This window comes from Sturnus vulgaris, chromosome 4 (genome assembly GCF_052056855.1).
Source record: "Sturnus vulgaris isolate bStuVul1 chromosome 4, bStuVul1.hap1, whole genome shotgun sequence".
NCBI classification, from domain to species: Eukaryota; Metazoa; Chordata; class Aves; order Passeriformes; family Sturnidae; genus Sturnus; species Sturnus vulgaris.
This window is the reverse complement of record NC_142246.1, coordinates 69,575,808-69,598,512: the sequence shown is the minus strand read 5'-3', so window position 1 is coordinate 69,598,512 and position 22,705 is coordinate 69,575,808. Positions and strand designations below refer to the sequence as shown.

Genomic DNA, 22,705 nt, shown 5'->3' with positions numbered 1-22,705 from the left:
GCTCTGCTAGGGCCAAGGTAAGCACTTGATGAGGACCTACCCTCCCCGATTAATGACACGCCGCGTTGTTTGAACGCCGCTCTTGCGGAAGTCACGGGAAAACCACAGAGGTCACGGGCGCAGCAGCTTCAGTGACTGCCAGAACTGCACCTCACTTCTCCAGGGACAGGCTCTGATCCCTTCCTTACAGCCAGCTCAGCTAGTCAGACACAAAACCACTCTGCTCTTCAAACCAAAGCTAAGTTACTAAACTCGAAATTATACTGAAGATAGATCTATGTGTTCAGTTCTGGCTCCATCTCCACGGGGAAAAAAAAAAAAAAAAATCATTTTAAGTGAGCCTCTGAAGGATGCTGCTTCTAGATCTGTGTTTTTATTGTATTTAAACACTCTGTGGCTTAAACTGCTCAGTCGGTGAGGTTGTTCTGATGGTAAATTCAGGCTGGTAACAGAGCTGTGGTTTTAGCTCCCCAGAGGCTTCAGCAGAGGTTCTGAATGTCCTGGTAAGGTCACTCTTTTAATTGTTTGGTCTACATGAGCACTGTACAAACACCACAGATGAGAACAGAGAGGCCAACTATGGAAGTGATACTAAAATATATCTGCTTCCCTTAGTAATTATGGAAGCACTACAAACATGACTGAACCAATAGAATACCTAAAACAAAATCATGCTTCTCCACAAAATGAAATTACTGGAGAGGACACTTTTGTATAGTCACTTCAGAGGAAAAGACTACACAAATAAGATTGACTACTTGAAGATTCTTGAATGAGAAGCCCAGGAGAAAGATTATTTTCTTTCTCCATTCCAGAGGCTCTTTTTTTTTCTTCTTCTTCTTTTAGGCTCTAAATTAAAGCACAGAACCAGCTTTATCCACCATAATGTGCCACAAATTCAAGTAATGTCCTAACGTGTACAATGGCATAATCCATTGCTTTACTATGTATTTTATTAAAATATTCTGTATGCAACTCTGTGAAGCCCTTAATTCTTGCACACAACCCAAATAAAAAACTTTGCTGAGTAAGAACAGACAGTGCCCTGTGATTCTGCAGATCCCAAGCCCCCACTTGAAGTGAAAGGCTGTTTCTAGGTCAGGATCCTTCAGAAGATACAGAAATGAAAAAATAACACCAAAGCCAGGGCATTGCTCGGTTCATGAACTCACAGTCACATGCATACAAGGAGCTGTAATTAGAGACAAGTGTCCCTTTGCCTGGCTCGTGTGTGCAGAGGGAACAGCTCTGTTTCTGCTCAATGTGGAGCAAAAACAACCATCCTGCTCACTCACCTTCCTTTGAACTGCCTCATAAAGATCTGTCCCTGTCTCTTGGCTGAACAAGAACAGGCAGGGAGCTCTGCAAACTCATTCTCTATGTCCTTAGACCTAAGTGACCCTGCTCACAAAACCCCCAAAGCTCTCACATTAATCCCATGCCCACATCCTGCCTTCCGATATATACCTGCAAATGCAAGCTGTTTTTATTTTTGCATCGCTCAAGTGTTGTTTCAGTGGTGGGTTTCATTTCCCTGTTACAAGAAAACCCCTGATGGACTGGCACAACAGCAACCCTGAGATTTCAGCTGATGTTCAGTGTTGCCTGACTAATGATTACACTTCACCTCCCCTGACTCCCAGCCTTCTCAGGAAAACTTGCAGTGATAACTCAAGCGCCTCTGTCTCAGTCTCTGTATCTCTGCTTCAAAAACAAAAGACTCTTGCTTGCCTTGCAAGCGTTCTTTGAAAAACAGTTTTCATTTTGCTTCCCAAAATGGGTGGGAAAGTGAACAAATAAACCCAAACCTAAGTCCTCCAAATAAAAAAGTAAAAAAAGAGAAGGTTTGTGTATTTGGCATTTTTTTCCCTTTAAATGAGGTATCAGTGCCAAAAGAAGCTGTGGATGCTCCATTCCTGGAAGTGTTAAAGTCTGGATGGGGCTTTGAATAACCTGGGATAATGGAAGGTGTCCCTGCCCATGGCAGGGGGTTGGAATGAGATGGTCTTTAAGGTTTCTTCCAACACAAAACATTCTAAGATGGTCTGATTACTTCCATACTAGAGCTAAAAAAATTACCCTGATCTGAGATATGCCAAATATCTAAGCACTTCAGACTTATTTATTTACTTCAGAAGTAAATACATTTCAGAAGGCTTCAGAGCAGTTTTAAACTATTTGATTAGCTGCATATTTATGGAAGCCAAAAATTACTTCTTTTTCCTTTTTTTCTTTTCTGCAGTATTTCCATACAATATTTGTTAATGAGATCCTATATATTGCATCTGAAAGTAAACTTGGATAGCAAAAAGCACACTACACTCATACAGACCTTCACAAATCCCAGGGATGAAACACCCTTTAAGGGCTGGGATTAACAAACTGCCATAACAGAATTTTGGACATAAACAGGATGTTAATTTTAACCACTGCATCAGTCCATACTACAGTAAGCAAATAATTCAAAAGAAGCCTTATAGATAGAACTGATTTTTTTCAAGTCTGAATTTTTTGTTGCTAGCTTGAAGAAGGAAAACAAAGCTATGTTTTTTTTTCTCCTAAATATCAGCTTAAATGAAGTCATTTTACATTTCCAAACAAAGCTCCTGCAAACTTGCTTTTCAACCCTGCCCCATACAATAAGTCACTTTCATGGACAAGAAGCACCAAAATATTAAGTGAAAGCTCATTTTGTTTCAGATGCATTCCCATGAACTACTTAAGCTCAGCAAAACAGAAGTTGCAGTAGACAGAACTTGCAGTCCCACGACCCTGCTTCTTGCATTGTTAAAATTTTTCTTACAACACATCCCTTTCAACCCAATGGGAGCTCCAACATGGATTGTTCTAATTTATTACATTTCTGGCAGTTCTGTAAACAAATCTGTTCCAAATGTATTCCTTGGCAAAACCTAGGATCATTCAAAAGGGGGGAAAAAAAAAGTATCTCGGTTATAAATACTTTTATAGCATGTCAACCTTTTCATACTTTAATAGTAAAAAAGCTATTAACTAGCAAGTTTCAATACTTAAAAATATCCTTCCACTTTCCATCTTTAAATGGATTTACACAAGCACATAACAGAAGTTTTAAATACATTTTAATGCATTTAACTGAATTGTTAGCTTTAGAGTAATCCAAATTATTACAAACATGGCAGTAATTTGGCATTAATAATTTATCCTGCTGATCTAAACACTATTGAATTAGGTACTTCTGTGGCCATTTATGCACACCTGCTCAAAAAGAATAACTTCTCCAGCAGAGTAAAGGGCACCTGGAGACTCGGGCAGCACACTTAGCTTTTAGTGCATTTGCAAATTCCTCTAAAAATACATTACAAATTCCTCTGCCTCTTCTGCAGGTGCTACGAGACACTGAGGCTGAAATCTGCTGCTCCCACTGGTCCGTGTCACTGCACAGAAGTTTATTTAATTAGATCTAGAGGTAATAGTCCATTTAAAACAATTTAGCCTTCCCTCTTTAATTACAAGGCAATTAAATTTCAAGTTCACACACAACTTTTTACAAGGAAATATGAAATTCCCTAGTACAATCTTTTCAAAGTGGTAATGAAAAGAAAGGACATGGTAATTAAAAGCTCCCTATATATTTTCCAAGCATTCTAAATAATTTTTCTTTCCAAACCCCAAACCTAAACAAGAAATAAACTTTTTCAAAGCTTCAATATTATAAAAGTAAATTTTACAACCACATAAATATATAGTTTATCTTTTATAGTAAGAATCCAACTCCCATGAGGACTTCAAAGAAACATGAAATCACCCAAATAAATTCCAACCTACAATGAAAAATTAAAGGACAACTTAAGATTTTTTTATTTTGCAAGCAATCACTCCTCAAGTAGTCTCCAACTATGACTCCAACTTATCTATGTAAAAAATTGCCTCATTTTAAAATGCCTCAAGTTTTCCAACTAATATGAGGGATTTTCAGTACAGGAAATTAGTTTTGTAAGCACGACTCCTATGCTTTCAAGATTTAGTCTCATTTTTGAAGAAGCATCAAAATTAGCTCATTAGCTAAAAAAAAAATAAAAAAAATTCTGTTCTGTGCCACTTTCATGGTGGAAAGGCTGTGTTGATGTAGTTGTTGAGTGCCCGTACTTGGAGCCAAATGACAACAAATGATGATGTGGGAGACAACGTGGATAACTGTGGGTGCAAGGATTGTTAAATTTAGGGGAAAAGCCATTAGGAAAAGCAAGTGGGCAGCATGTGGCAGTTGGTGACATGAAGAGAAGGCAGTTATCTGTCCCTCTCCTTTTACAACTCATTTGGCACATGCTCACTGTGGAGGGTGACCGCAGACTCAGCCAGGCATCATCTCACATTTGGTTCATATTTTTGAGGTTGTCTCTGTAGCCACAAGAGGCAAAACCCTTTTTTTTTTTTAAACTCTGTTTTTTTTTTTTTTGTTGTTTTTAAATTAATGAAAGCTGAGTATCTGAGCAAAGGGGGGAAATCTGTAGCACGTTATGCTACTACAGAATCTGGGAATTCAGAAGGGTCCAGAGCACAAGCTGCAGCAGATGCAGGCACAGCTATTCAGTTTTCATAAATAAGCTTCCACCAGAAGTGAAAGAACAAAGAGGATCAGAACAAACACCCCTCCTCCTTTTCTCATTCTTAAGAGTGCTAGGGATGATTATTCACCACTGGCAGCCTCAGGATGACAGTGGGTGAGAAAGGCTGGACTCTCTCTTCCATGTCATCACTATTTCTGGCTCAGAAGCTGCTTGCACAACTCCCATCTGTACTGCACACCCAAAAAAGAGCATCATCAGGACAAGGCCACTGCAGCAAGCCTGCTTCCACAGCCATTGGGAACAGACTTTGCTGAAATGAGAGCTAAATCTATTTGTCAGGCAGATCCAGAGGAAGTTATCACTGCAAGAAAATTTTAAGTGAAAACAGATATAAACTTACTGCAAACAAATTAATATTGGTTAATGTATATTTCATACCATACTCCAAAACTTTTTTAACAGAAAAAAATACAGATGGGATACATTTTCTTAATCAAACCTGAAAGGATCCCAATCTCTCTCACCAAGTTACAGTGCAACTGATTTTTATTTGGTCCAAATACTTATACTTGATCTTCTATTCTGCCTGCCCACCAACTAAATATAAATAGCTTTAAAAATTGGCTCCGCTAAAAGCAAACATTCAAATTCCACAAAGAAAGAGAAGAGTTTGCCCCAGCAGAAGAGTTAATGTCAGTCAATCCTTTTCTGGCCAGAACCCAGAAAGAAATCCACATTATTTGCAGTTTTACAACACCAAGTTGCATGGTTTCTGAAGTTAACAGAAGCTTCAGACATGCTCCTCATATTCTCACTGCACCTTCTGCAAACCTGGACATTGGCTGCTAACAGGAAAATTCTCCAATGGTGTTTTAAATGGGCAGCCATCACACTGGCTGTAATGTCACATTTTCCTTTCCTTTCCTAAACCACAACTACCTTCAAATAGACCCTAAAATTTCTTCTCAATTTGTATCCAATTCTTTCTTTGTGTACCTTTCCCACAGTGGACATGGGATTATAGTATCACACACCAATTTCCTTTATGCTGTTCATCAAGTCATACTCTGCGGAAATGAAAAATTAACTCACTGCAATTAAATTTATTTTAAAGAGGATCATATCCATTACTTCTGCTGATTTTTCCTGTCAGGAATTCCATCTGGAAATATACTTAGAAGACAAAAGCAATTTTTTAGGGTTAGTCTGAAACACTGTGTGATTCAATGGAAAGGAAACAGGACTGTTGTGAGAAAGTTTTGTCTGTTTTTTTGGCAATAACAACATATCTAATCAGCCAAACTTTGACAGAACTATTCCCATATGAATGCCTGAAAGAATCCTGTGAAGCTACCCCCAAAGTTTCTTTTCGTTGTCACATACTCCCAAATACCAGCCTTCATGTCTGCCACTGATTAATACAGTGCTTCATTCCAAAATGCAATTATCCCATCGACCTTCTGCCACTGTGGAAACGAGTAAGCCTATGGGTCTAAGTTGTCTAATCACATTTTTGTCCTAATTGTGTCTTTAATACACAGGCTTTATACATAGGCCTGGAATCCAGTCCAGAGATTGCCTTTTATTAAATTTCAGAGAACTTCAGTAACAATGTCATTACAGTGAAGAAATGTTCTCATGACACAGTAAAGCCTGGATGAAGAAGCTGTAAAATTTTTTTTTACTGTGCAACCTTTGCCGAAAGCACAGTCCAAGAATTCCTCTCTCCAATTTCACCTTCAGAGATTATTACCCACTTTCTGCAAACACAGGGAGAGATTTTAATGGGAGATGAAAGGAAAACCTTCTGAGGTTGTAAGGAATGGGTGTATGCAGCTGAAATACTTCTGCACTTACACATCACCTACGCTGTTTGAAGCTTTATAAAATGAGCAAAGCAAAACTCAAAACACTGAAGAGAACATGGATGCTTTTAAATTTACCTCTAAAATGCTTGGCTGATTTAAGCTTTCCATAGTCCCTTGGGAAACAGGGATGTGTGTTTTTTAGAATTACTATTTTTGCTATTGTCATTTTTCAGAACTAAGCACGCAGCAGTGCTTTCCACCATCCCCAGGGCCTGCTAAATGCAACATTCTAGGTACAGATCCCAAACAATTCCCGTGCTCTGTGCTCACCTGTAAACATTTTTGTAACAGCTTTACTCTGCTTGCGGGCAGAGCACAGGAGGAGCAGCCAGGGAGGGAAGAACTCGAAGTGGCTGGCTAAAATCTCTGCTATTGTCCCAGATAAACTCGTGGAGGTCTGTTCACCCTCACAAACGTTACAGCCCTCGTCCACCGAATCCACCAGCATGAAGAGGCTCTGCTGAGGGGGCTTCATTCCCAAGAGAGGCAGCAGAATGCACCTGCAATGACACAAAATCCGTATTTAAATGCATTTAACGATACAATGACTGTCATACAGGCATCCAGGACAAAGCTATGATCAACTTAAAATGCAAAGTTACTTTTTGAAAATAGTTACTATGGAAAATATTGAAGTAGAATAAACTGAAAGAAATACTTTGAACAGGTAGGGATGTAGTTCTTGTTTAGGCACCATTATTTTTAAATGAATTTCTAATTTATAACAGCATTTTAAAATTATGTAATAGTGTTCAAGGCTAATTAGAAGACTTGGAAAAATGGTGCTTCACTAAGAAGCTACTTGGCCTAAAGCTCAAGAACTTCACTACTGTTGTCTCTGCCAAAGCTGTTACTGTTGCTTATCAGAAACTAATAGTGAACAATAGCTGGTCATGAAACAAAAATCTGAAAAACACATGAAATATCAAAGCTCCAAAGAGTTCAAGTCTGAATGAATACCACCATTACAAAGAACAGAATTTCTGCCATACCTCCACAAATAAAATGCAAATGAGTAGCAGACTGAGGCGTTCAGTAGTGACTTTGATGTATTAGCTTTTATTTATATTGAAGTTGCCAAGCTCCTGTAACTGAGAAAGGATTATCTGCATCCTCAGGATGTAGCTCTAACAACACATCTGATTGTGTGGCTAAAAATTTCAAATTTGCATCTACTGTTGCTCTCTTTAGCAGGTGGCTCTTAAAAATATACCTAGCTGCATTTACATGTATCTTTAAATAGCACTACTTAACCATCATGCATCTATTCACTATTTTCACACTACACCACTGTTTTTTGGGAAACTTCATAGTGAATTAGGCCTGCAAGTTCCACTGACTAAATTATCTTTAAATACACTTGGCAAGTAAACTTTGACTTTTATAGTAAAAGGATTTGGAAAATGAAACGAGGTGAGAAAAATGCATATCTGACAGTTTACTCCCTTGTAAATTTGCTGAAGGCATGCCCATCGAAAGTATTTTTTGTTTTACTCAAGACCGTAAGAACCTTTTTTCATTTATTTTACCGAACAAATTTACATTCAGAAGACTTTGGTCAACACATTATCACCTACCAAGCATTCAAATGGGAATACACGAAAATCTTGCCTGTTAATGCAAGAATTTAACCCACTTCAGAAATCACTCATAAGCCTTGTTAGGTGGAGGTTTGTTATTTTCTGGTTTTCTGACTGAGAAAAAAGCAAAATGGAAACACTGGTGCACTTTTCATGTCTGATAGCAGCAGAATCTAGCAGAACAGACGAGGGGGAAAATTTCCTCAGAGGTATAAAAAGGAAGTACAGAATTCTTGTGATGTGAAAATATCACATGCATTTTAAAACATGACCTTACCCCTTTTTTTTTCCAGAAGCACAAGACCTCTGGAACTCTTTGGTAGTTCCCCAGCCAGGTAGTCCTTCAGAGGATGCCTGACATACAACTGCAATCACTGCTCACTAAAGCTGGGAAGTTAAGCAGCTCCCAATTTACAGAACAGGAAATTAAAGTAGCCATGAGGATAAAATTACTTTCCCAAGTGATGCCAATCCCACAATGAAAGGAGGCAGTTGGAAATGACCACATTTTCCACCCCTTCCCCCACCACAATGCTGCCTTGCCCCCTCAGCTATTTGTGTCAAGGCATTTTTCCTGCAACATTTCTTTCCCTATCAAAACTAATTTTCTTCTCACATAGTTGTCTGTATGAAATAACTTTTTGAGAATGAATGTTACTATGAGAAATGGTAATGGTTACTAAAGAAATGGTTATCCTAAATTAAAAATCTCACTTAAAATCTATGTGACTCTAACAAAATGTCTGTGAAATACTTTAGGAGCATCCAGAAACGTTCTTGTGTCAGTTTTTACCTGTTGGGAACACCACCAAGAAAAGCAGAGTCATGTCTGGGAAAGATTCCCAAATCATTCTGCCTCCAAACAGGGCTAGAAGCAGATGTCTAAGGAATAATGTAAGCACTGGGCAAGCACTAGAAGACCAAATTTCACCAGTAATCTCAGCAATCACTGCTTCCAGGGACTTTCTGAGATTCAGTCTTTGCATTTAACATCCCTTAACTGACCACACTTCCACAGCTTTGTCTGAGTCTTGTATGAACTGGTTTAAGGCTCTGGCATTCACAACAGCAAGGCTGTCTGCAGCTTGGCTACACATATGAAATGGCCCTTCCTTTTGTAGCTAAAAAACCAAAGTGTCCTTGTTCCATTTGATATCCTTCAACTTCTGACTGGAAGGGGCAGTGAGCAATAATGTCATATTCTCACTGTCTATGCCATTTGTACCACAGCCTCTCTGAGCTATTTTTTCCTAGGCAGACGAGTCCTAGCATATTGAAGCTGCTCCACAAAATGCTATTCCACAGCCCCTTGTCTCCCTGTGCTCTGCTTCCTTCCACTTCACAATACTTGTATTTCTGAATCTTAACATAATTTAAATTCCACTAGGAAAAATATATGCACATAAGAAATGAGGCACAATGACTTCTCCCAGCCTAGAGCAATATTAATAAAAGTGTGGCATTAACAAGATATTGATCAGGCTTTCTCTTTGAGTGCCCTTTGAAACTGTTTGATAAAATTCTGTTCTTCCAAGCCACTTTACATCACGAGCTCAGAGTCGATGCCAAGGAACAAAATAGTGAAACTTTCTGGGAAGTGCTGTGCTAATTTGCCAGAAGTCACATTATGTGACAGCCAGGGGACCAGCCCCAGACAGCACGGGGTTATGAAAGGCAGGTCCTGCCTGACCAACCTGATCTCCTCCCGTGACAGGGTGATGGATGTCACCTCATCCCTGGATGTTGTTTACCCAGACATCAGTAAAGCCTCTGCCAGCCTTTCCCACATCACCCTGCTGGACAAACTGGCTGGATGGTGGAGTCTGGAGGAAGGGAGTTAAACCCAGCTGGGGGCAGTCACAAGTGGCATTGCCTGGGCTCAGTATTGGGGCCAGTTCTGGTTCTCATCTTTACTGATCTGGACAGGGTCACCGAGTGAACCCTCACTCAGTCAGTCCCTTCTCCCAAAACACGGCTTAGTGGCAGGTTTGGCAGTGCTGGGTCAATGATCTCAAAGGTCTTTTCCAACCTACACCATCCTATGAGTCTTTGTTTGCCTCCACAACAAGACTTAGTAACTCCACTCCCCTACCATTTCTTGATTACACAGGAAAATAACATAAATCAACACGGAATTAACAAGGTCTTTAAAGCACTTCCCTAAAGGGTGATTCATCTACAGATTGTTGTAACAGATTGCTTAATTGCAGAGTGCCTCTCAAAAGATTGGAAGTTGATTTTCTTTACCTTCTGAAAGGGTAACAGCTTTATCTTTACAACTTTTGTATTTAATACAGATATAAAAGTGGTTATCGTTAAAAACAACCAAGTTAACTCGTCAGTAAAAATATAAAATCTCCAGAGAAAACAGCACAATTAGGTATTTTAAATGATGGAATTCATTTCAACGGCAATCTAATGACTTACTTATGCAGAGCAAAGATGTTTTACATGTTCTGCAGCAAATAAGAATTCCTCAGAACAATGAGCCATCCCACAGAATTCTTCAGAATTGCTACTGAGTTGACTGAACCCATGCAAACATGATTTTCCACACATGGAAGGAATATATACAGGCTATGCTAAAGTTCTGATTATGGCTGCCCTTGAGATTTTTAGATTGGATCCACAAAAAACACAAAGACACAACAGAACAGGCGTTGTCCACGAAGGCTGAAAAGAGTCACAGTGCAGTGCACAAACTTACTTAAAAAAAGAAAAAAAAAAAAAAATAAAGCAAACACATTGCCAAGTAGCAATTAATGAGTGGCTCTAGAGGCAAAGGAAATCATAATGTGTTCTTCATATGTGACTGTCTCTGGTGTATAAAAAATTCAGCTATGTCCCCACTTAAATTGGGAGTGTAGCTTCCTGAAAGGGCTCCCGTTCCTCTCCCCAGCTGCCAGCATTCACTAGTGACAAACACACGGAACAAGTGTATAAAAATCATCTCCTAAACAGGCCAGAAACAGCAGGAGGAAGGAAAAAAAAACCAACAAAATAAAACACAACCACTACCCTGATTTGTCAGACTCCAAGTGCTGCTACTCTTAGCAAAGCACAACACACTTCAAATTCCATGATGGGAATGACATATTTGGAAATCTGCTGTTCTACTATTACTGAAATCTTACCTTTCTTTTTCTAAACAATGTAACAATGATTTAACAAACTGCTTTTTGAGACACCTCCCACGAGATTAAATCTCAGTATTTCCAATTAGTATTCCTGAGAAGCATCATCCCATAGGTCTGCAGCAGGAATTTACAAACTCTGTTCCTTCCAAAGAAAGTTTGTAAAATAGCAGACAACATCGTTATTTCACACATAGCCTCCTCCTCCTTTTTCCCTGGGTTTCTACACCAGATTCCTTGAGGAAATACATCAGATATTTGTCATATTCCTAATTTCAAAATATATATAAAATAATATATCCAATATATAGAGGCATACTCATCAGGAATATTCCTATATATATTGGATCGATGTTTTTGCATGTATAAATACGTATTTATATATATAAAGAATTTAATGATACCTAGTGTAAAACAAAATAATTCCCTAAGAACTCATCTTAATCTTCAGAAAAGCAAACAAGCATCTCCCTTTTTGTAAGTGGCTTGCAACATGATATATCACAGCCCTTTACAATGTAATTTTTAAGACACTTTTTTTTCCATTTACGTTGTATAGGCAAATAGGGAAAACGAAGTGCAAAGTGAGACTGAAAATAAGCCAAATATATTTACATAATGTCGTAGTAATTTTTGCCTAAAAATCACACGCTGAGACCTAGCAGAAATCCTAACCACTAAGGGGAAACCTGATGCTGCTGCCTCTTCCAGCTCTCAATGAGATGTAGCAGAAGCCACTGCTGGGGAACACACAGGCAAGGAGGAGAAGGCTCTGTAGGGCAGGTAAGAGCTGGAGGAGCTGCATGCCAGGGAAAAGAGAAGGAATTTTGTTGTTCAGACACTACAGAGAGGAGATCAGGCCATGGCAGGATACCTAAGGACAGAGCACCAAGGGCACACATCTATACAACAGGGTTTTCACTATTTCCACTGCCTATGGAGCACACCTGAGAGCTTCTAAATGCCTAAGTGTAGAAATCAAAATGCTAAACTCCAGGTTTTTTGTAATCGTCTCTGCTTGAAAAATTCTCACAAGTGACAGCAAACACCAGAGCTTGCTTCTCATACACTTACAGACACATGTTCATTTGTATATTGTAATAATCCAGGGGTTGGTTATGTTCATTTGTATATTGTGATAATCCAGGGGTTGTTTGGCAGGGAGTATAATCCATTAAAGATGTCTGTGCCCACCACCCCCAGTTTCTCAATTTGCATTTAAAAGCATGGAACCAGTGAAGATAAAGCTGTTAAAGACTTAGGAGCTTCAGCAAAGACAGACTTACACCAATAGCTGCATTTTCCTCTTTTGTTTTCCAAACTGCATTTGGGGCACTGGTCACAATAAAAAAAAGGTGAATTTAACTTCTAATAAAATTGACAATTCCTGCTGTTCATCTGATGAAATATTACCCTCTTTCCAAGTACTTTTAGCAGCTGTATTCACACAGAAACAAAAACCAGAGCACCTTTACAAACTGTCTGTAGAGAAGTGAGTTTTATTTTGTCCTGTGACAAGGCATTTATGTCTTATGGATGACTTACAGTAAACAGTTTATTTACCTGTCTTATAATGCATTCTGGCTAAGGACGAAAAGGGAAATTAATGATCAAATCAATAGCTGCTTTCTGTATATCACCACCCCAGTTCTTGGCACTATATACATGTGGAACACTAATTGCCCAGCTGCTCATACTGGTAATAACATCCAGAAAAAAAGACACACGGGACCCTCAACTAACCGGGAATATTTATGAAATACGAGGGCTGTGAACACAGAACAATTCCACACTTGAAAAAGCTGCAAAATATAACCCATAAGGCAAAAGTGAAGTGACCCAGTTGGATGTGTGCACACCTGTGTACACACTGATGGATCTGATCTGGTTATCGAGGTACTTGTTCTGTACTTTCTCAACAAGATAAAGTGCACTGCAGCCGATTATGACTTTCTGACTAAGTGTAATACTGGTATTAAGGCACACTCCTGGGCTACAGTATAATACAGATTATTGTTTCTAGTAAACTATTTATTTGCAGGCTGCACAGGAAGATAAACTGGCTCGAACAATTCTACCCAACCATGGTTAATCTTATGAAGGAAGGGGCAGAAAGCAGAAGAGAGAAAAACAAAACCAAACAAAACCCACCCTGAGAATCACCTATTGGGAAAGCTTTAGGTGAAGTACACAGATGTAAATCAAGGGTCTGGCCTTTTCAAAAGTGGTGAATTAGAAACAGCAGGCAAGTCTTGTGCAACTCAATACCTGATTTTGCAATGTCTTGTAGCAACCTGGATTTTATCTGCAATTGTAAGGCAGACTTGCAGCCCCACCAGGAGAGCACAAAAGGCAGCTCTAGGGCATCAGGCCAGACAAAAGCAGAGTTTATGGTGGAACCAGTGCCACTGGTCCCACAGAAACAGCCCAGGCTGGACCCTGGCTATTGATTAGAGCCCTCCTACCGTCTCACACAAATACAGAGGTGATTTTTGGCTACAAAACACCACCAGCGGATCTACTTGTGGATTTACTTGAAATCCCAGAAAACAGAAGCCTTAAGAGCAAATATTTTGGTGTAACAGTGGAGTGCCCAGAACAGTTTGCAAACAACTTGGCTATTATAAAGGACAGACAACTGTGGCTGAAAACCATTCACAATTGCTACCAGGAGCAGGCTGACTATTTTAAATGGAATACACTTCCCATATGTGCTAACATATAAAATATATTCTAAATTACTCCGAGTCTGACATACAAAAATCTGTGTCCCCAAAGGGAAGGAGGGGGAGAGTACACAAGACAATGAAAAGATTTTCACCACACATGCAATATAAAAAAAGGCAATGCATTCTACACATTCTCTCACAGCTCTGTTTTATAATGATGGAGAGGTCACCTAGTCCACTCCCCCATCTACAGCAGGATCAGCTCTACATCTGCCATCCCTGAGATACAAGCCTAGGCATTCCTAAAGATTTCCACCAATCCATACTGTCTCCCTAAGCCATCCATTCAAATGCTTCAATATTCTTGAAACTGGGAAGTTTTCCCTTCCCTTCATGTGTCTAACCTTCACCTGCTTTCCTGCAATTCAAAACCTTGTACTTCCTGCCCTATAATTCCTGCCCCACAGATAAGGTCATTCCAAGGAAGCCAGTACTCCCCAAAATTTATAACCATTTCCAGTCACCTGATGGAATTAAGGAACAGACTGAAAAGGAAAAAAACCACAGGTCAGACCCCTATGAAACCAACGTGATGTGCTGTGTCAGTTTGAAAGTGCAGTACTGATAAAATTAAGTACAGTCACTAATCTCTTATTCTATGTAGCCAAATATAGTTTACCTTGCACATGGGCTGTTTGCACCAGTCTCATGCAAAGCAAAGCCTTCCTGCAGTCATGACAGCTTTAGTTATCCCTTATCCACAAGTCCTGTGACTCTTCCAGACATTAGATTAAAGTTATCAAAACCAAGCCATGTCATACCAGGCTAGTTGGTTTTCACCTCTTTGTTATCTCCCAGCTGCTTGCAAATAGGTCTGATTATTTCTTCTGGCATTTTTCATCTCGACTGACAAACCTCTAATTCCCCACGCCTTTTATATCCCTTCTTAAAGCAAGGCACTAAATACAGAAATTTTTCTTTCAACACTGAGTTTTCAGCAATCCTGATAATTTGTCCTTTGAAGACAATCAGTAACAGTTTGAGAAAATCTCACCTATTCTAAGTTGAGTATCTGTTTGCAGGTTTTGGCCTAGGCTACGTTTTTCTTTGATTTTACCTATTTCTCACTACTTTTAATTATGCTAGCTGACTGCAAAATGACTGTTTTTAAAGAAAGGCAAATATACATGAGCACTGAAATTTTAGCTTTCCTACTGCTATTAGTTTTTTTCTCCCCAAGGAATAGCAGACCAACACTTGGTGGATATTGTCTTTGTTCTGCTAACATAAAATGAAGTTACTTCTTGTAAAACACACCTCACAGGAAATATGATCAATGCACCTTGAACTTGCAAGTCTTGCTCTCATTTTTAGATTACTCTTTCACTTTCACATTTAGTGGCTGCTCTTTCTTTCTGCCACCTTCCTGCTAGAGTTTAACACGCGAGCACCGAGGAGCTCAGTTTCACTGACTCAGACATTTAATACAGTGCTGAGACCTCAGTGCTCTTCCCAGCCAGTTCCTTTCTTCATCAGATCTCACAAATCCTCTGAGATGGTGAACATCTCCATCTTTTAGTTTCTCTTTCTTCCTCCTCCCCTTCTAAGCAAAGAAATCATAGTATCATTTAGGGTGGAAAAGACTTTTGAGTCCAACCATTAACTCAACACATGCATTTAAAATAATTTCAGTGTCACTATATCTAAAAGATTTCTTTCATTTCCTCAGCTGACTTTTTCCAATCTGACTGAAGCTAATTTATGTCTCCCTACTAGGTATTCTTTCCTCCTTGACATCAGAAGTATGGTCACTGGTACCATGCCTTCCCAGCTGATGTTTATCTCCTATTTGTTATTCAAATTTTCAACTGTGCAGACATTATCATCCAAATTCTATGCCATGGATAATGCCACTTGCTATCTTAAAGCATCTTAGCTTACTTGAGCTTGCTGCTTTGGTAGAGTAAAGCACTTGCAATTTTACAAAAGACAGGGTTTTGAGGTGTGAGAATCTCTCCTGGACAAAGCAGGTAAACTCTCAGACACACAGGATGGTCTGATAGGTAATTGTAAGGTAGTTTGATTTACAGTCCATGAAAGATCAGGCTTACCAACAAACCTTGAAATAGAAATCCCACATGTAGGGCTATCACCACACGTGGTATATGTATTTTATTCAGATTTTCCAGTGGCTTTAATTTCTTCACTTTATTCTAGAACTACAAGCAAGCATATTATGTACAAAATAAACTACTTTTTCTGAACACATACCTGTTACACAAGTTATCCTGAGAGATCTTTTAGAGCACTGAACTCAATTTTGACTGAACACTAAAATTTCCAGTTCTGCTTGTTCACCCCTTACCTTTTTTCCATTAGTATAAAGACACCTAAGGCATTTTGATTACTCCATCTTATCTTCTTGTCTGTCCCATGACCTACATGACTAAGCCCATTTCCCTTCCTCCTCCATCCTCAGTTTTTGAGCTCTTGTCTAAGTTGCTGCTATTTAGATTTATTCCTGGAATTTGTCATCCACCGGGTTTTGCTTTAAAGCTCTTTAATTAGGGCCAAAAATCAATTATTTTCTTTCTATTAAGCATCAGTTAAGTTCTCAATGGTATTTTTTTCCTGCATATCCATTTCTGTCTTTTTTAAAAAGAAGGAGGTGTCAAAGAAAGTACACTTTACATCAAATGCATGAGATGAAAGCATCAAATCAGACTCACTGAAAACTACCATTAGTAGAAATGAGAGAATTGCCTATACTGCACCTTATTTTCCATACATGTAAAGTTAGGATAATAACTTACTTTACAAATATTCAAAAGCCTGTGGTTGAAATGCAACGTGTAAGAATGAGGCACCACAATAAGAAAATGAACAAGTTTATATATGCAACAGAATGCATTAAAGTTTCAAGGTTAGTTCTAAATAATTTATGAAACCAAAGGTACAGCAAGTGAAATACACACACACGCATACATTCAGTCTTTTCAGCTTTCCTTATTAACCACCTGATTCCCTAGTCATAGCAAAACTAATATTTCTTTGTTAAACAAAAATTTCTATAAATTCTATAAGCTGTGTTATCCGAACACATTAGTACACAACAGAGTTGAAATTATTGTAGCTTTGCAGGCATTTGAATTTATAGGTATTATTCTACCTTTTGGAGATAGAAAAAAATTCCTTTCTTTTCTCTGTTTCTATTCATGCAGTGCATAAACACAACTGAAGGAACAGATATTTCTTTCCAGGTACATGATTGTATTTGCTGGCATGAGAGAAATGCTAAGCACAAAAAAGAAACCTAAAAACTCCCAGATGAAGTAGGTAGAAAACTGCACTGAATAAATTCAATTATGTGTCTGTTGTCAGGCTATATGCTAGTTTACTATGTTCTATTATTCCATGACTATAAAACAGAATACAGTAGATTAATACACACAATAAAAGAGCCACCATCATTACTGCAGTTCAGTCTGACAATTCCCAAATTAATTAGATTTTTCCTATGCATTCCAAAAGGGAAAAACCCTGATTAGGAAGCAGGAAGAAGAAGAGCTGCATTGGCTGTTTCAGCAGTAAGCTGCTCCTTCAGAACAAGGGGCTCCTGAACTGCCAGCCTGGAAGAACCAGGTTAAACAACAACAACAGACATTTAAAAATCCTGATTATTCCATCATCAAGTTGCTCCACACCTGCCTGTGTCATGTCTTGCACACCCCACACTTCCACTGCTGAACTGACTGCAGGATTATACTGTCCAACCTCATTTGGAGAAAATCCTCTGCACAAATACCAAATGAAAAGCTGTTGAGAATTTACCTTCCTAGTCAAGACAGCTTTCCTACTCTGTTTGTGTTACCACCTATCTTTATTCACCTTATTTTCCATCTTAGTAAAATGGACTATCTTAACATTTATTGCACTTAGTTGAAGAGGCAACAGATGGAGCAGCTTTCGTGTGTCCCATTCAAGATTATTCTCCCTTACTCCCCACAGTACAATTCACAGCATATGTTGCATCACTTTGGGGCCTTATCAGTTACCTTGTGGTTTGGGTTTTATCACCCCCAGTCCCAGGCAGATAGAGTTTCTCTGTTTTGCCTGTAAAGCTCCAGTTGATGCTTTCTGTATTGTCACCATAATTTACTCTCAAAAAACCACTGTTAGGTTAGCACCGTGCAGAGGTGAATCTATGATCTTACAGCACTGATGCATTTAGCTTTGGAACTGATTTTGTAGTCTCATATTTATTAGCCTTAGCTACAATAGAACAAATGACAGAAACTACACCACCTTTTTCCTGCCCTCCAATTTGTACACAAATTGTTTAGTGTGGACAAAACCCACAATTTAAAATAAAAGGTACTAAAAAAAAAGGTACAGAAACACAAAATTATTTGGTGCTGTGCTGTTGGCTGCTGAAGTTTCCATCTCTTAGACTTTGATCATTTAGGGTAAACCCAAATCCGATAGGACACAATTTCTCCTATCGTGGATCAGCTTCACTTTACTACAAACTGAGCTTTTTTTCTAATGTCCTGTTGAACTCTACTCCAGAAAAGTGTAGAAAAAGGACAGACAGCTCAGTGTATTATGCTCACTATGGCTGCAGGAGAGCTGATGTAGTTAAACCAAAACTTGTTAATTAACTGCTCTAACATGGAGCTCACTCTGAAATCCCATTCTTAACAGTTTTCCTCCTGAGGTTCATTCCTACCTACCTGTTACTGTCATCTCCACACTGCTGGTATTGTCCTTAACCAACCTAGAACTTCTGAACAGTGCTCTCTTTCTTCCAGGACAACTCCATGATGCTGCAAATAACCTTAAATAAGGTGCTGCCAGGGCCCCTTCCTTCTCCCATGTTCTAAGATATCACAGATCTGTAGGACACAACTTGCATCTATGCACAGCCAGGTGCCCTTCTCCTCTACTCCACATAAACACTACCAGCTCTTAGCAGGACATGACAAAGAAAAAAAAACAACAAAAGATGCTGCTGGTGCTCTGTGGACTCACATGTAATCGTTTATTGTGTTTTTCCTCTCACTCCCATCAATTTAAACAGCAGCACCCACAAATGAGCCCACAAGTCTGATGGTCTTTTACCTGCATTGTCCTCACTTTGTGTGAAGGTGTCTGCAAATATGGGGCAGAGGAATTTGATACCAATTGGTTTGCCCCTTTTATTTCATTATGCAAATTTCCCCAGTTGCCTTCTTTTCATGAGCTCATTTTCAGTTCTTTTTTCATGCTATCTTCTCACATTTTGACTCAACAAGGACAACAGGAACCTACCCACCTCCACTCTTTCTGCAATACCTTTGAACACCTCTGTACAACTCAATCCTTAGGTCAATGTAATTATTTTCTTGCCTTTTTCGCCTGATTATTTATTTTTCAGCAGTCATTTTTCAATCACAAAATGTCTTTGCATGAACTATTGAAAACACTCCTACTCCTGAAGAAAGGGAAGAGATTTCTCGCCATTCCCAGTGCATTGTACATATCATCACATGCAAGAAACTGAAACTTCTTCAAGTCCTTGCTTTCAGGAGGCAATATTTCAATACTAGCTTCTCCCAGTATATAAGACACACTACATCCTTTCTACTTCACAATCCACCAAATCCTTTTCATTTTTCATTGAATAAGAAGAAAGGAAAAGAAACCTAAACCCTTGCACAAGCTATGAACATGTGCACAGAAAACTGAAGGGAAGGGAAATAATTAACAAGTAAGAATTGCTATGAAGGTCCATCTAACTAAACAGCTTATAGGAAAACCTGTAAGGTTTAAGTCTGAGCCACACTGATTAAAGCCAAAATGTTAATGCCTATAGAAGTAGAAGACAAAAAGGTCTATGTAAGTTGTCATTATTAAAATGCCTCGGGGAAACTTTCTTATGGTAATTTAATCTGAAAAGGTTAAAACCTTAAACGGTATTATGTTCAGTCTGTAGGCTGTGCTTCCATACAATGAAAAAGGAACATACAGCTTGCTCTTGCAGAAACACTGACTGCTGCTATGTGACCCGTTAACTCCACAGATTTAAGGGAAAAAGCCTAAAGAGAAACATGCCACAAAGTACTTAAGCTTCAGGCAATGCTAAACGGTTCTAATGGTCTGGAGAACACCAGAACACAAGAGTTTCCTATGAAACCCAGCAGCAGTTACAAGTCTAAAGGCTCAGTTACATATAAATACTCAGAAGCTCCAGCAGAGTCAAGATGCTCTCACAAGAGCAAATTCAAGATGCTCTCACAAGAGCAAATTTACCTTCTGCAACTTCACTGGAAAGCTGGTAGATTCTTTTTAACCTCTTGTGGCTTGTTCTCACAGAAAGTTTCTCATCTCACCCATAAATTGGTGTGATTTTCAGTTGGTATCTTGCCTCCATCATTTCTGAGTATTAAATAAATCCCAGATAAACAGAGCAACTTGATTTTAACTGTAATGAGACTGTTTTTAACCGAAAACTCCTACTAAAAGGAAAATTCAGTCTTCTATCAGATCAAGCTCTTCTGGGCTAGGGTCCAACTAACTTCAGGATTCTAGTCAAGCATAAGTGAAAGATGTAGGAATGGACAAAAATCTGGAAAACACAGAAGTAGAATGTTGCCTATTTACACATCTAAAACTGGTAAGAAAAATTCCCTTTAGAAACCGAACCCTTTTATTTAGGTAAGGGATTTTTTTAATGCCACATTCTTAGGTGTGACCTCTGAGGACAAAACAAAACGAAATGAATTATTACATTTCAGGTTGAGATGAAAAAGAATAAAGCTGTATTCAAGGAAGTAAAGGGCCACCTCAAAAAGGAAAGAAAGAATTTATTCTCTGTGTCTCTGGAGAACACCCTAAGTAGTAAAAAAAACCTTCAATTATAGCATGAAAAAAAACCAACTCAGGATAACATATGGATTTTTTTTTTTCTAGAAGAACTGTGAAGCATAGGAGCAGATGAAGCCAGCATCTTCAATTTTTTCTGTCTGATGAAGGAGATGCTGGACTTGATTTTTCTGAGCTCCCCTTCCAACCTTCTCAAGGTTCAAATGAGTCAATTGCACATTTAAATTTTACACGTGGTAAATGTCCAATAAACACACTGGATGTTTAACAACTTTCTTCTTTAAAGGGTCCTGTCAATTAATTTATTATGCATTCAGATCTTTCTCTGCATGAAACAGGATACAGTTAGACCTTGCCTTTGTTCTATCATTTATAGCTCTATGAAATTAAGAGACTCTGACTAAATCCATATATTCACACCCTTCTTGCAGCCACTGGAGAACTACAGCTCCCAAGATTGTACTGGAGCTCTGGAAGCAGAGGGAAAGGTTCTGCAGCAGCCCTTTCCAGAAAAAAAGTAGATTAGAAAAAAAGAGGTAGATCACTCCCAGACAGTCTGAGTCATTTCTCATCAGTAAATTGATGATTCCCATCAGTGAACTGAACCAGCAGCTTTCAGGTTTCCAAGCTCAGGTATCTTTAACTGTCTCCAATGTGCTGCCTCTCACCTTTTCACAGCAGTCTCAGAATTCGGGTGCTGCAAACTGCAGCAGAAGCACACATACCGTGGTTAATTCACTAGCAAGTAAAACTCCCAAGTTTGTAGGGTGCAATATCAAAACCCATTAAAGCCAGGATACTCCTAATTCATCTCAAATTTACTCCAAAACGCACTCAAATTCTTTGCAATTAAGAATATGCTGCTCCAAAACCAGCAAAAAGCTCACTAGTTAATATTTCAATAAAGCCTACACAATCCATTATAATTTTAATTATATTACTGACTTCAAAGATGGTACAAGGAGTTCTAAAAATGAACAGCTTCTTCACACTTCATCTGTTATCGTTTACAACTCAATGTCTCAGTCTTTTCCTTCATCTAAGCAGGAAAAATGCAGTTCAGTACTGCAGATTCAAAGTCCCCAGACAAAAGTCACAGAAGGTTTCTTGAACAAACCACTGTTTTTCTACATTGTCAAAGAATCCAGAACTTGAAATAAAACTTGTTACCCTTTATCATTTAGATAGGAGTAAAAACTCTATCACCTACAATTTGCAATGATGAGACATCACTCTTGAGGGAAGAAAAAGATAAATGACTTAGTAACAGGGAAAGGCAATACAGGTGAAGGGCGGGGGGAAGGAAGTGCCTGTTAGCACTGGCTGACACTCACAGGTATTTTTCCTCTGAATTCTGCCCTTGATGAGGTTTCCATTACATAGCCAAAGACAAAACACCAGAGGCTCAATCCTTCGGAGCTCTCCAAGCAAGCAGGAGGAACTTTACATAGATAACAGCAATTGGCACAAGACCTGCTGCACTTTAACGCTGTCCAAGGGAGGTTCACACAACCCATACAAGGCTTTCAAATTTAATCAACATAAACCCCTGCTTCAAACTTGCAGTCAGCAGAGAACCTTACATGACCACATGTAATGATTCACACCTCTCACACTCAAGTCTACAGGTATTTGTATGTTCTAGAGAACTATAAAACTGTTTGGCTTTTTACATCACTTAACATTATTGATCACCTTAACTTACAAGGCAAATCTGTTTAGCACGCAGAGATCAGGAGTTAGAAACAGAAGAAAAGCTGTGATAGTCTGAGAACCTGCAAAAGGAACCATTCCACTGAATTTAGCACCAGCATGTATAGAATGTGGTGTCCTTTCTGAAAAAAAAAAAAAAAAAGATACTTAAGCTCTGGGGTACAGCTTCCCTATATTCATTTTTGGTAAAGAGGATGTAACATCACCTTCAGAAGACTTCTATGAAGCTCTTAAAGAGTAATAGATTTAGTCAGCAGCTCTTTCTGGTCTGGTTTTGTGGCTTTATTTCTTTTAAATTTCTGGGGGTTTTGGGTCTCTACTGATCAG

At 38.8% G+C, this 22,705-nt stretch overlaps 1 protein-coding gene across 2 annotated transcripts in view; it reads right to left on the bottom strand.

Annotated features, from left to right (window-relative positions):
- The window catches only part of ANKRD50 (ankyrin repeat domain 50), a 38,616-nt gene that overhangs the window by 9,697 nt on the left and 6,214 nt on the right, over positions 1–22,705 (bottom strand). For both annotated transcript variants that reach the window (XM_014883712.2, XM_014883713.2), the window contains one exon: positions 6,689–6,918. In XM_014883712.2, coding sequence (XP_014739198.1) covers positions 6,689–6,918 — 230 coding nt within the window. The remainder of the gene's footprint in view (positions 1–6,688; positions 6,919–22,705) is intronic.